General features: G+C 38.3%; 1 protein-coding gene across 3 annotated transcripts in view; it reads right to left on the reverse strand.

Annotated features, from left to right (window-relative positions):
* The window catches only part of LOC102066084 (uncharacterized), a 280,394-nt gene that overhangs the window by 90,615 nt on the left and 174,209 nt on the right, over positions 1 to 15,570 (reverse strand). For 2 of the 3 annotated variants that reach the window (XR_012579206.1, XM_074536178.1), the window contains one exon: positions 572 to 620. Coding sequence is in view for 1 of the 3 variants with exons in the window: in XM_074536178.1 (XP_074392279.1) it covers positions 572 to 620 (49 nt within the window). In the remaining 2 variants the exon portion in view is untranslated. Of the gene's footprint in view, positions 1 to 571; positions 621 to 7,550; positions 7,968 to 15,570 lie in introns of those variants that run through there. The other variant, XR_012579207.1, reaches the window with a different exon arrangement.

Raw genomic sequence — 15,570 nt, forward strand, 5'->3', positions numbered from 1 at the left:
ATGAAATCACTAGCAAGGAATCCACTATCATGTTTTCATTAAAAAAGTGTTAATTTTTGTCCAGAAAATTTTTTGCATATTTGCCACAGCTCAACTAAGAACTACTCTTAGAAAATCCTAAGAAAACAAAGTGAACACAAAATGCTGTTGTCTAAGGACACCTCAGTTTTACAGTGGGAGTGTTGATGCCTCCAATTTTTTTATTACCTGAAAAACCATCAACGTCTTTATAACGGTGAATGCAATACAGCTCAGTTTGTATTTGCAAAATTTTCTCTTAAAAACAGCAGATGTGTGCCAGCACATCTGGAAACCACTTCTAATTATACTTTCCTCAAGTGGGAAAGCAGTAGCTTGTACCCATAGCAAAGGTTTTATATCTGACCACACAAATGCTTGCAACCACCTGTGCTGTACACTGATTTTCATTATGGACTGTATCACATTACTGCCCTACTATTCCAGAATGCCATTTGAAGCTGTTGTGTGACTAAGCTGCATCAAGTGTGGTCTTGAAAAGGCCTCCACTCTACAAAAATGTAATAAACTTGATTGCAGTTCAGGTACTTACCACTGAGGGTATCACAGTGTGCATGCTCCTCAAGTTGGCCTCTCTCGCTCTGAAAGTCATAAAGGACACACAGTAACAATCATTATTGCCAGTCTGAGAATCGGAATCTACCAAATTAATGCATGCCCCCAAATGAGATACCTTGTAAGTATTTGGAATATATATATATATATATATACACATATATATGTATCTCCTTTCCGGTACTTGTTTCTTTCCTACTATTAATACAGCAGTATTTTAGTAAAATACTCTGCCTCTTCAGCCATGCTCTGAGACAAAATAAGCAATTTCAGCTGTGACCTGCCAGCATAACACAATTTCAATTCTGTCATCAATATTTTCATAGGTTGCAAACATTGTGAGTTACATGACTTGGTTGAGTTTTCTAAACTCAAACCTTCCTTCCCTAATCCCTCTTGCCCCGCCCAAGTATAACAGCTTTTTTTACAGCACTGTTCCTCATTTCTCACAATCAAAAACAAAAAGTTTCAGATGTCTACAAAACTCCCCTTGTTCACAACACTCTTTCAATATTTTGAAGGTTGTAATGCTGACATACAAGATTTTGTGTGTCCCAGTGGAAGGGAAAGGTCAAGTTTTGTAATGATCAGCCCTTGGGAGACGTGACATACTCCTCAGAAATGGACACCAGGATGTGCAAGTTCGTAAAACAAAAGGCACGTCATTTTACAGATTATCTTTTAGAATAATTTCCTCTGCTGACCTGCACAATGTGCAAGTGAGTTAAAAAGCACCCAAACAACTCTTCAGTAGAATTTATACTGCTTAATAATTCATTACCGTGCTTGAAAGAATGATTTGCACATAGTTATAGATCTAAGAACCCACCTTCACCTGCCTCATATTTTCTGGGTTGAGTGTTAAATTTTGCTGTAACTCATGAAGCCCCAGAAGATCCTGCACAGGGCTGAGCCTTCTCCCAGTGCTCTGCCCACAAAACTTCTCCACACTCTGGGATGGCAGCTGAAAGGCACTGGCCCCACTCTGAGAAAGGCTCAGGGCAGAGCTCAGATCCCAAACCAGCCTCCTGCTCCCTCTCCACCAGGCAGAACTAATGCTCTGGGCAGTCACAGTGCCTTGGCTTGGCTCCTGCCCTGGCTCTGCTCTCCCAGCTGCTGCGGGGCCCGGCCCCCCGGCTCTGCACCCCTGGGAGCTGCTGCAGAGAGGGAACAGCAGGCTTTTCCTTAAGGCACCTTTTTGTCTGGACATCCCAAAACCTCACACACAACATATTTCAACATTCAGTCCACTATTAAAAAATAAAGTTATATAGGGGGTGTTCACTGGGTCCTATATACAACTTTTGCAAATCTATAATATTCTAAGATTGAGTATTTCAACATCCCATAACCCCACTTCTGTGAAAGCATATCTTGATTTCACACACAAATACATTTATTAGCTGTGCAAAAAGGTACAGTATTCCTACTACTGTTCTTTAGTTATCTGTGATAACATTTTTACATTGCTAAAAGCAATGCTCATTTCTGTGAATTGCCTAAATGAAAAAAGGATCATTGTCTACTTAAAAATACGGACATTGTCTACTTAAAAATACTCCAAATATAACTTTTTAAAGGTTTTCCAACTAAACACATTTATAGGGCAAACAAAGATTGAAGCATTCTACAGTTCCATAAAAAAGATAAAAGTGTCCTGTTTTTGTTTGAAGATGAAGGTATCTTGGAATCAACATTATTGAAAGAAAAGTGTGCCTGATTATCAGAACAATCGGCTTAGAACATAAAATCATTTCATCCTGGACATACACAAATGTAGTATTTTAATGGTGATACAGACATGTAGCTGCACATACTGAACTCCAATTGAAATGGTGATATGAATTGATAAAACAAGGTCAGGAACAGTCAATTCCAGAAGGGGAGAAAGACAAAGGAAAATACTGTAAATACCAAAATAAGCACTCGGACTCTGTTTCTTTACAACACAAGGAAGGCATATTCAAGACTTTTGCTCAGTAAACCTTCCTCTTAGAGGAGTGCCAATGAAGGCGAGGAAGCTGCCTGAGTAGGATGGCAATGCTGGCCATGCGAGTGCCATCAGGATCTGAGAGGGAAGAGCAGCCAGGTCACAGGGTGTGGGATCCAAAGACACGTAGTCAGGGGGATTCTCTCTGCTGACTGCAATGGGCACAGGATCAGTCCCTTACCCTTATACCTCTCTAACTATCCCACTCATAACGCTGTCATCATGAGCTTAAGGATGTGGCTGAGAAGGAGAGAAGAAATGTCTTTGAAGTCATGAAATATATCTGAGATTCTGGATATCTGCCATTTTAAAGCACTGAGCCGAGCACACTCAACCTTAGCAGCAGGTTGACGGTCTGGAAGCAAGGAGCAAACAGAGGAAAAAATCCTACCATGCATCCTCCCTGTCTCACTCCCTCTGATTCCAGGCATTTGGGGTGCATTGAGCCACATCCCCATGCCCAGCCCGTCGGGCAGCCCCTGTGTGTGCAGCCATGCTGGAGCCTGCCCACCATGCTGCCAATCCCTGAGCCCTCCTGGAAACCAGCTCCAGGGGCTGGTGCTGGCTGCTGCACATGTCTGAGGAAGAGAAAACATGTGGGCTCAGGCTCAGGGTGCTGGAGAGGCTGGGCAGGCAGAGGGATTTCTCCCAGGAGCAGGGAGCAGTCGGCAAAGCGGCAGCGCTTTCCCCAGAGCAGGGTGGATGTCATGCCTGTTCTCCCCAAAAACAAACTGACTGAAAATACTAAAAAGTTTTTGTAATCCTATTGGTCCTGCCGAGGGAGCCTGACTGGCAGGACAATATATCTTTGTTCTCAATTAAAAAACATTATTTGGGTGCAATAATCATTTAAAAGCCAAGAGGAACAAGATTTTGTGATTATAACCACAAATTGTCAATTGAAGCAAATGTTTTAAACAATCAAGGTTTGGTAGAGAAAGAAGAGGGAGGGAATAATAACAACCTCTACTATAACTCCATGCAGCCTTCATCCAGCCAGTACAATTTTACTTATATTCTGAAATCAATGCACCATAATCACAAACCAAAATCGTGACTGTAGTAAAAACCCACATACGACACAAAGCAGATGTGGAGGGATTCCATCAGGACTTTATATTGCTGGATACTGTAAGTACCCTGCCTGCTCTGTTCTCCTTTTCCTACAAATATAGAGCAACTGTGGCTATTCTAATTCTGAAAAATGGGAAGCAGAGAAAGAAAGAAGTGGAGAGAATTTTTGTTAAATTGGATTTTCTTGTCTACTCCTGTAGTTTTTATCACCCAGATGACAAAACATTATCATTAGCAGTTTATACCAAAAGTTAACATTTGCCCATGGTTTTCTATTTTCTCTAAACCACAAAGGTTGGAGCCTGTTATGCACTCCCCTTATCTTACTCTGTTACTTTAGAATCTAAGAGCGCACTGCGCACATTAATCTTTCATGGCAGAGTTCACTGAAGTTCTGCCAAAATTCAATAATTATGTTCCATCCAATCCAGCAATTTATTTATCTCATTGCTAGAATTTAGAACATATAGAACAAAGTGCTTAGTTTATATGAATTAAACCCTTGCTAAGAAAAAACCCAGAAAACCAACAAACCCATAAGACAAAACAAAACAGCCCTGTTTCACTTCTAAAGTTTTAAAACATGCAGCAGAATCTACTGAGAAATAAAGCTATTTTTACAAGAGCAGTGTTTTCTTGATAAACTGAAAGTGTTCTACGATGTTTAGAGTTCTTTTTCTGTCATAGAAGTGAAAACATTTCATAAATGCATTTGTAACCTTTATTCAAAAAGCATAACAATATGCACCACTACACTGCACTACAAAAAAAAAATGAAATATTAATGTCTGATGATCAAAAAAAGTGCTAACTAAAAAGCAAGAATTTTTTTTTCTGAATGGAAAATATATTGATTTACTGCACTGAAATGGGTAACTGAGACTTCAGCATTTCTATGGAGCAAAAATCTAAGATACAAAATTACAATGAAGTTAAGCTTAATAATTGCACTCTTTCATTATGTGTTTGCAAACAAACATAAAACATAAAACCCTCCAAGTAGGAAGATTAGAGACACATTATTCCTAGGGGCTGTTAAAAATAAAAATAGCAAAATGGAGAATACCTTATATTCTTCACCTTTTCTAAAGGCAGAATAAGTAACTAACCAGTTATTTATCATCCTCTTTATAAAGGAAAAAATAATCTACTGGTTTTGGATTTAAAAATATAATGCAGTGTCTATGCATTTTAAACTTTAAACTTAAGAAGGCAGAATGCTGATTTATCTGATGAAAACAGGACTCTTTTGCACGTTCGTATAGATGATAGATTTCTTCATGAAGGAAAATGTTAATATGGTCTCTGCAATCAAAAGCCAAATTTATAAGTTTTAAGTTTTTTAAAAAAACTGTTGCTTCATATATTAGATTTTACATTTCAGTCATGTTTTAAAAAAAATTATTCTGGATTTAAAAACTATTCACAAAGTTTCTGGAGAATAACTTTCTGTGATTTATAATACAACCCTTCACAACCAAAATAGAAAAGAAAACCTCTGAAGTAGTACACTAGCACGTGCCCATTATTTCCCAGTAAAAACTTCTAGGCAAAACTAGGAATATCAGAGTAAAACATTTTCAAGTTAGTTTTGCAGTAACAAGGCGGGTATGTGCATATTTTAAATTAACAGTACCTAACTCAGTAACCCAGGAGAAATCATTTCCATGTACCAGCAAATAAGTTCCATAATGATTTGCAAAAACACTACTATCACACTTACATTTGCACCAAGTATGATAATTTTCTGGCAATGCTTTACATTAAAATAGGATTCAACAGTGACGTGTTTTTCCTCTGTTGTAAAGCTTTTCAAAAGCCCAGAAAAACACAATTAATTTATATGAGTTTTATTTTGCTATAATTCTCCACCTATTCTTTTGCAACATGTTCATCTTGTCTGCTTATTTTCATTGCAAATACAACGAGTTATAGCTAAACTTGCAGGAGGCTTTTGAGCACTGTAACTCAGTCTGCTGCAACGTAACAATGAACAAACTCTCCCCGCCAAGTTAGATGAAAGTACCGATTCTGAGGAGTCTGTAAAGCTCGAGCTTTCTCCCACTGTAGCTGTGGCTTGCATTATGTAATAAAGGAAACCCACACACACAGCCACACACCCCCAACACCTCACAGAAAATACAGTTTAGCAGAAGAAAGACAATACCTGTAAAGCCCATTTTAAGAGCAGCCAAAGGGAGCAAGGCTGGGGGCAGGGAAGGTGGGAAAGGGCTGTTCCATATCGATATTGCTGCCGAAAGATGGTGTTGCTTATAAATAAACAACACACATAGGAAGGAGCGAGCAAATCCTCAGCTACAGCCACATACAAGGGCAGAAATGTAAAATAAAAAATACCTGACAAAAGTGCTGCACAATGCATTTTGTCTTTACACTGAACACACGTGGAAAAGACACTGCAGAGCATACACAGGATGTAATAGAAGGTCCTTAATTTCCAATTCACAGAGTAAATTCGCAGAACGTTCAAGTGTGCAGTAATAATGTATTCCCTTACAGTGCCAAACTTGTTTATATAATATCAGTAAGGAATAACTCATTTGTTACACTGATGATCTCCACAATTTCTGAACTCCAAGCACACTTGAAACATGAACTTTTGCAGCTCCTTACTAATGTTTAGACTAACTCCCTTTCCCCCTTTTTAACAACAAAGGACTACCCAGCTCCTGTTCCCTGTCTCGCAGATCAGTCCCATACCCAGATTTCAAGGAAATGGGATAAATCCAAAGGCATATCCAAGATTTTCCTTGAAAATTTTCCCCCAGTGGACCCAGGCATGTACTTTTTAAAATAGATATATTAAAAAGCTCCATTTATGCAATTCAAACAAAGAAACTTCTCGAAAATATCATTACTTACTGTTCACTGAGAGTAATTTAGTGAGATTAAAAGTTTAAAGATTCATCTGCTTTACATCCACAAGTGTTTTAAGCAACCCCTAATACTGTATCTTGCTTAAATGTGACAATTAGTGCTGCTTTGGCATGTTGAAAAATACAAAGATACCAACGATCCTCATTATGTCTTAGCTCTCTGTAGCCTGGTTTTTGGAGGTGCGCAAGCTGCGGAAATTTAGAATGATAATAGCAACAATTTGGTACACGAGGAAAATACAGACCCTCCCCCCCCCCGAATGCTTCAGATATACTGTATAAAGTCATTTTGACATGCCTACACAACTGGTTGTGGCAGCTTTCAGACATGATTCCTAATCACAAAAAAATGCTTCAGGTTCTTTTAGAGAAAGCTTGCCTTGGGAAGTTGATTTTGGCCAAGTGCCAAAATCATGTGCAAAAGGGGCCCTCATTACCAATTCATGGCAGCCTTCAGCGCTGACAAAAAAATGTGACCCAACAGGCTAAAGCAACAACTAAAATTAAAAAGTATGAGACAAAGACAACTTACTTAATATTCCTTCCATCGCCACGTTAAACTTTTCCATAATTAAACCCTTGTTAGTTCAAAGCAGTTTTCAACTACTTTTAAATGATTGCACAGGCAGTCTGTAACAGTGGAAAGCTTTCCCTGTAAATTCTCCCCAGCCACTCCACTTCTAACAGCGTTTGGGTCCGACCGCAGAACTTTTTTGCCCTGCACCTCTGCAAGAAACCCCTCTCCAAAAAGAAGCGAAGCGTCCGCGCAGATCCCAGCGAAAACTAAGCAGATCATTACAAGCTTTTGCAGGCAGTAAAGGCAAAGGAGGAGTGAGGAGGAGGGAGGAGAGAAAGGGCTTGAGACGCAGGAGCAGCTATTTTCTAAACTTTCTAAAAAGCTTATCAAAATGGGCATGCAAAACTTGAAGCAATTGCAATTAACAGCGCTCACTGCCCCACTCTCCCATAAAAGCAGATTTGATACACAGCCTTACCTAGGATGTCGTCTGGCTTTTCTGTGGATCAAAAAGTTTCCTGTCTAAGCACAGAGATATTCTTTCACAAACCATAAAGGCCCCTTTTATTAATCCAGTACTGTAACAGCCCACTTTCTAGACCACGTTGAGAGCAGGATGCATCAGCTTTCGAGAGAAAAACAGTCTTAACACACAATTAGTGGCAGATTGTATAATAGAGGATTTATCTTAAAGAGTGAAAAGGAATTTTTTAAAAAGCAAAGAGGGTGCGGTCAGATGTTAGGCTATCCCTGAGAAAAGGGGCCTAGGCTGCACTAGTACCTAAATACTAGCAGAAGCTTACTGGGAAGGGAGCCAATGGAATGACTTTGTTTGACCCAGCTGCCAATCTCTCCTGAAGCACTGCGCCAGACTAAACACTGACACTATTTTAACTCAAATCAGGCTACAGCAGCTGTTTGCTTTCCGGCTCTCAGCTATGCACCATGGCCATGATGACTCTGCACAGCACATATGATAGAGCTGGGGCACTTCTGCTAAAATATGTTCCATGTTTGGGCTGGTGGTATAGAAGTGGGGGCTGGGGTAGCTGTTCAGTGTGTGTGGGGGGGGGTTCTTACTTTTTTCTTTTTTTTTTAAGCAGTCTCTGCCTCCATTTTCCCCAACTAAAAATGGGATTTGAGGCTCACAAAAAATTCAGAATTGCAAGTCAGGGGAAGAAGAAAAGTTTCTGCTTGGGACAGACAAGAATCCAAATACATTGTAAAGAGGTGTATGTGTGTGTGCATGACTCCAAAAATCCACCTACTACTTCAAAAGATTTATTTTCCTCTTGCTAGGTGCTCTAAAATTGATCAATATATAATTAATCAATAGATTCTCCCTCTCATTTTCAACTGTAAAAAGAAAGTTCAAATATATATATATGGCATTTTTATATGTAAAAAGAAGGCATTACACATGTGCATAAGAGCACACATTTACATATGCATCCAGATTCTGATCTAAATTGCACCAGTGCAAATTGCACTGTAAGCAATGAAGTTATTACAGGTTAAAACTGAGGGTGGAATTTGATAGCCAATTTACATATGAAAGCACATGAGACTGAAAAAAACCCATGGGCATTAGTAGAAACAGGCATATGGCATGGAGGTTGGCACGTTTTTTCTAATTCAAAAAAAGTCAAGGAGGAGTTGGAGCAACAGAAACAAAGCACATCCACTTTTAAAATCAATAGAGGCTTCTGAAGCACTGGGCAGGTTGTACAGTTCAACATGGCACCTACAGGTTTTCAGCATTTACACCTAAACTTAGACACAGTACTTAAACCAAAACTTTGATTCCTCTCACCTTGCCACATAAGGTGGCTGGCTAGTCTCAAAAACTGCATGTCATGATACTTCCCCAATCTGTAAAAAAAATTGGAAGAATACACTCATCTAAAAGCAAAAGGCACAGATAATGAATTCAACCCTTTACAGTTGATATAAAAGTGTGTGGAAGGTCTGGCTCCTGACATGTGAATGCCTTCAGTAAGCACTGCTGGGTATCTCCAGTTCAATACTGATAATGGAGAAAAAATTACTGAACGGAAATGGAAAAAAAGAATAATAAAAAAAATCTATTCTGTAAAAGCTGAGCCTGTTCTGTCACAGGCTGTTGGCACCAATAGACTTCCATGAGCTGTGCAACAGCCTCCTACCAAAACCCAGTGGAAGTCATTCACTTTGCACAAGCTCAAATCTCACTAACTACCCTCACCTCTCACTGGTCCTCAAGTACATTAATAAGTAATCTTTTCTAAAAGTTTTAGAAAAGATCCTGGAAAAGATCTTAAATAACCTACCATTGAATGAATATGGGTTACAAGTGAAATGACTAATGGCTAGTACAACAAATGTCAATGTTCCTCTATAACATGAAAATTGAAATGGAAGAGCAGATGCATTATGCCCAAAATGCCATGAAAGAATGGGCAACCACTACAAGAAATGCAGTTACCTACCCCTGAGAAGTCTGAAATCTTAAAATGGCAGATAGGTGAGACAAAGACAACAGCTTTTTCAGTACCTCTCCTCTCTCTCTCCAGACAAATATTTATCCCAATATGAATTTGTAGGCCCCCTGAAGAAAATGTGACTCCTCAGCAAGGAGGGTGTTTGCCTTGTGAACTCACACCTCACCTTGCCCTGCACTAGAGGTAAAATTGCAGCAATATCTCTAGAAAGACTTTTACAACACTGCATTTAGCATGGCTGGAAAAGAACAGAAATACAAGATAAAAAGCAAAATACAGGCTGGAGTGAAGCTTTGCCAGCTCCTTGAGGCAGTAGAGAAGGTAATATGGCCAAATCAACAGACAAAATTTGAAAATGACAGGAAGTGAAGGATGTTCTCAGTGAAGCCAGCAAGGAACATATCCAAGACAGCAAGGAACATATCCAAGGCAGGACAAGATCAAGATGCAGATAAACTCTGGTGGATAGACACTAAACATTGTCATAAAAGAAATCTTAGGGGTGGAACACAAATGCTTTTCATTCAAACACAGTATAACTAGCAGAAGGCTTGCACAACTTTCTCCTTGAAGAGCTGATTGAAAATTTATTCTTGTTTCAGTTTGTAAGGATGGGTCCTATCGTCAGAATTGCTCCAGGGTGGCTGCAGGAGAGGAAGGTGGTATCTGGCATTTCTTCCACTTTTAAACAAACTTTTTTCAGCTTTAGACAACAATTTAAGAAACACAGGGAAGCACTGGAACCAGTAACTAGTAGAGCTTTGCTGACAAATACAAGTCTCTTTCCTTCCAGAAAGATGTTTAGAATTCTTATTATCTAATAAAGGAAGCATTAGTACAGCTAAGCATATTTGCAGTTCCTATTGTACAAAATCTCTGGTTGGTCTTAAAAGGATTCTCTGTTAGAAATAAGAGATTCATTTTCTACTCTGGATTTTGAGGTTAGGGAGCTGAGTGTGTATGCAGTCACACCATGAACATTTATGCCAATTAAACCTCTTCAAGTTGTTGGCCAATATTGATCAAATACATAACTGGAGGTTTCAGGTGCATTTTTTAGAAACTCAGTAGTGTTGAGATATCTATTTCACAAAAAATATAGGTCAAAAGAAGAGAGGAGTGAAATTTTGTTGGCATTCCCACTAGTAAATATGGAAAATCTGTGGAAGAAAAAGAGCTAACTGCTTCATTACTTCATGTTGAAAACTTCCACCAGACTCACATGCTGTTTTAAATATCAAAGATCTGTTAACCTCAAAAAAGGGATTCAGGGGAAAACAGGCTTCTCTGGCCATGAACTACCTTTCTTTTACTGGGGAATTGGTAAAAAGCATATTGAACATATCATGCAAAGGCTTTTTTGTTTTTTTTTTTCATTTTGATTTCAGCTACTCAATTAGAGTGACTTATTTTCAACCTTGTTGCTTCTATGTTTAGAAGCACAGCTTTGGCCCAGTACTTTAGGACTGCATGATTCCTCACTTGAAGCTAATTATAAAATTCTAATTGATTTGAAAGGAGTCAGGATTTTATCCTTTTCAACCCTGAGACTTAAGTAAGTTGTCAGGGGGTCCCAGAAAATTGTGCATGTCAAGAACTGTGCAGGTTGTGATCTACTTTTTGATCAGTGTGAGCTGATCAGTAACTTCCAGCTCCCACTTGTGCAGCAGCCACTTCTAGAAGAGATGATGGCCAAAACTATGACATAACACTGCAAGTCAATGGCACTGGAGTCTCTGACTCCTAAAAGGCTGTGCATTTCTTCACAAACTGAGCCTTCTATTATTTGAACTTTCAATAACCATCACTGCTAAGCTGGAAGCCTTTCACTAGTAAGAGTCACTAGGGAAAGAGAAAAAAGAAGAAATTACACACAAAATAGAACATACATTTCAGTGTTTCAGTTACTTCAGGGGAGCAGGTTGAATTTCCAAAACTGAAACTGACTTCAAATAAATTTATTTCCCAACCCACTGCATTAGCACATCACACAGCACTAATTTTATTAATAAGTTTCATTTATAATATGCTTATTTGAAGCTGGAAGACAATGGTGAAATGCAAGAGCAAAAAGAAGCAACAGCTGCCTCCTTGCAAACAGGAATAAATGCTATACTCCCTATTAAAAAGTGAGAAACATAAATAAATCCAAGAGACAGTCACCTATTCATGGCAAAATGGAACCCAGATGCTAACAGCTGAGAAGAAACTTGCCTCAGAAATTCAATTGCATAACTATCTTTCATTAAGGATTTTTGTAATCCCCTCCGTAAGCCAGTGCCCATCACCCCACCACCAGCAGTAGTGCACTAGACTTTTCTGTTCCTTTGAGTTAGGAAATCTGGTATTGCTGTAGTCCATACACATTTTTTAAACAAAAGCAGAAAACATGGCAGTGACTTTTGTAGCTATGGAGTTAGTTTAATTCAGACTCTAAAATTAGTCTTGCACAATCTCATCATCTCCAGATGCTCCTTTATGCTCATAAATCCACTAAAATGTTTATATTGTCTCATGCAAAAGGGTGAATGCCTGCTGAGGATTGTTGCTCCAAGGCAGCAATAACTTACTATGTCTTTTCTGTAGCAAGTTGCAGTGGTTTTTTGAAGTACAATCTATAGACATTTGCTCTTTCCATCACACCTCCCACATTTCCACAAGCTACAACATATTTATGCTTCAAGACATCTTCTGGAACAAATCAGTTTTAGTTTTGAATTAGAATACAGTATGACATGAGACAGATATAGCTGGGGTTCCTCCTAAGGAAAAAAAAATTGTATGCTTTTAGAACAGACACCAAGCAAATATCAAGCTTGCATATAAGCCTTAGATCCAAGCCAAGGAAATAGCTACCATATGTATTAAAAAGTCAGTATCAACCATAATTAGATTAGATATAACACAACTGGGCCCCCAAAGACCACCATCCAATCTTACTCATTCCTTCTTTGGGACCAATTATCATATTATTATACTGAGTAGTGCTGAGAATCCATCCAGGAAGAAGATCCTATTGTGTTGCCAGACAAAAAGGCAGTTCTTGTCTCAAACATCATCCTTTTTGTCAGTCAAATTCAGCATTGGAACATAAGATCCCTGAGCTCATAGACAAGCTTAGCTCTGTTCTCCTACAGTCATAATTTCTTTGGTAGTTATGATTTCTGAAAAAGAGAGAAATTTCCCAGTTTTTCCTCTGTAGGTAAATATCTTTTATGGACTTATTTTCTATTACTATCTCTAAGAAGCAACTAAACATGATAAAGGAGGAAAAAAAAAGAGCAGCAAGAAAAATAAAATAATGAAGATTTCTGCTAATGTACCCCACCAAACACTACATTTGCAGCATTGCACAGTACTGAGACACAAGCAGTTCCAGGGGGAGTGTGAAACAGCAGCTCAAGGTGACTGAAGATCTGGATTATTGGTGCTTACTCCTAACCCCATTCCTGGCTCACTGGGTACCCCTTGGGATATAACTCAACCTCCTCTGCTCCAGATTTCAGCTGATGATAAGGCACAAGGCTCAAAAGGCATGTGAAAGGACATGCAAATTCAAACCTTTGGTTGTCTTCATCTTAGTTTCTCTAAAATTGTGGCATACAATGTTCCTACTGATTTATGATCAAGTAATAATGCACTAATATGAAAAATATTAGTTCTTACTAAGTGACTAAAGATACACCTTTGCATCAATCAAAGAAATAATTTGATAATAAATTACTGTAAAATGAACTCAATTTCTGACCCTGTAATTTTTGTCAGTTTTTCATTGCCTGTAATGTTCATTAAGAGTAGAAATAAATATTAAACAAGGTTGAACTGAATATCCAGAATAAACTTGTGGTTGGTTGAAGTGCCATTTTTGTGTAAATTGGAGAGACAGGGCACAGATTTAGTTTTTCACTGCATACTTCACAAAGATAGTCCTAAGCACAAATGTCTGGAGTTTTAAGCTACTTGCTTGACTGAAAAACTTAAATAACCAGTCACTCTGCCAATGCCTGTGCCTTTAAGTCAATGCTGTGTTGACTCTTTAAATATTTTCACATTTTTAATATAAACTTTTCAAGCAAAAATTTCTCTTCGAGAACAAGGACCCTATACAACCAAAATGGAGAGAAGTTACCACTTCCTGGTTTTTCAGTCTCACCTGTTTGAGTACAGCTGACCCAGCACAGATGGATGCATTGCTCCTGTCTGGGGGAGGGCCTGTTTGTCAGCCTTTTAATGACTTACAGAAGGAATCACCTCATTTAGGAATCATGATGGTACTGACTATTAATATCAAGCAGAAGAGCCTACCAGCTACAACAGGAGATTGAAAAAACCTGTGTTGGGCTCCATTCCAAACTCTGAAGAGGAAAAAAGCCACCTGGGATTTGCATACATTGATGATTTCAAAATCCTGCTCAGCAGGAATTTCTTCTCCTGTACATTTAGACACAACCAAAATTAAACCTGGCAATAGGAGAGAAATTCTTCAGATATACAACATCAAAATAGCTGGTGTTCATGTGCATTCTACATAAAAAAAAGCCAGGTTTCCAAAATATTACATCAGAGTATTTGGAAATGAAAGCCTTTATTTGCATAATGAAAATCCACCTACAAATTGCCCATGGAAAAACCATAATATGCAATTGAAATAACACATACAATACCATTATTATATTCTTCATGCAAAACTGATTGCCTAGAGTCTTCTTCCAAATCCAACACAAGACAAATGGTACATCTCTAGAATCCTTTAGTCTTTGCCAACAAATACCTAAACAAATAAGCAGTGGATAATGAAGCTCAGCTATTACCTGATATTGCACATCAATGACAGCCCAGGAGAAAAGACCACCAGCTCCAGCCTCTTGACTAGGTAAAAAAAAATCTTAACATTACATGGTTTCTCTTAGGTCTGTGTTACAGCAGAACAGGTTTTGCAAGGGCACAAAGTAGAGGAAAGTCATGTCATTGATAATTCATCAAAACAAAAGCCATAAAATACTATGCTGAAAAATGTACTTAATAAGTTTTGTCATACTATTTTGATATTCTACATTTTCATGACTGCCACTAACTGCCAAGTGAAAGTTCTATGAAATACAATGACTTGCACAGATTAAAGTTGTACTTCATATTCAATAACAGTTATTTATACAAAAATTAACCTCTGGATAGAGACTATCCTTCCTGATACAATGCCTCCTTATGTACAAACACAGCTTTTATTCCACTCCCATCTGCATTTTATTAGTTTTTTTAGACAGCACTTTACTGTGGAGAAGTTTCAAGTTTAATCTAAGGCAACTTCTCCATCCCAGCTGAAAAAGTAGCAGCTATGAAAAGTAGTTTGCAGGTAGTCACACCATCACAAGTTGGTTTACATTTACTCTGTATGAAGTTAAATTACCATTCCAACGTGAAACCCAGAAAACTGGAGTTCACTTACGATGAAACTTGCAAAACCTTTTTCAAGCCCTGAGCATAGTCTGGCCTATCTGCTTGACACATAGTTTCCATCGATATTGGAAAGCTGAATGCAAGGCCTGATGGGGAACATATGCTTATTACTTGAGTCCCCTGAGTAATCACATATCATGAACAATTGAATGTGTAGTTTTTGTTTATGACTTTGTGTACATTAGTAATGTAGAATCTTGGTATGTGACAATCCCTTTGATATCACAATATTTAAGGAGTCAATGTGTGAGGAATGGGCTTCACAAACTTCTACACATACCAAACCTTTCACAAACATTGCTTTCTCAAAAAAAAACCAACCCAAAACCAAAAAAAAAACCAGAAAAAAAAATGAGAAGAAAGATAGCAGTCTGCTCAGTTTGAATTCACCTGCATTCAAACTGATGATGGAAATGTTGGTTCCTCCAGGTGCATTTGGTTCCTACATATGCTCAGCATATTTAACAAAACCTACTTTAAAACTGTGACAAGTGCATGTAAAGACCTGGATAGTAAGCTGACTAATTTCTTCAGTCAAATGGTGTTTCAAAAGCTTCAGCT

The sequence above is a fragment of the Zonotrichia albicollis genome, chromosome 2, assembly GCF_047830755.1.
Source record: "Zonotrichia albicollis isolate bZonAlb1 chromosome 2, bZonAlb1.hap1, whole genome shotgun sequence".
Taxonomy (NCBI): domain Eukaryota; kingdom Metazoa; phylum Chordata; class Aves; order Passeriformes; family Passerellidae; genus Zonotrichia; species Zonotrichia albicollis.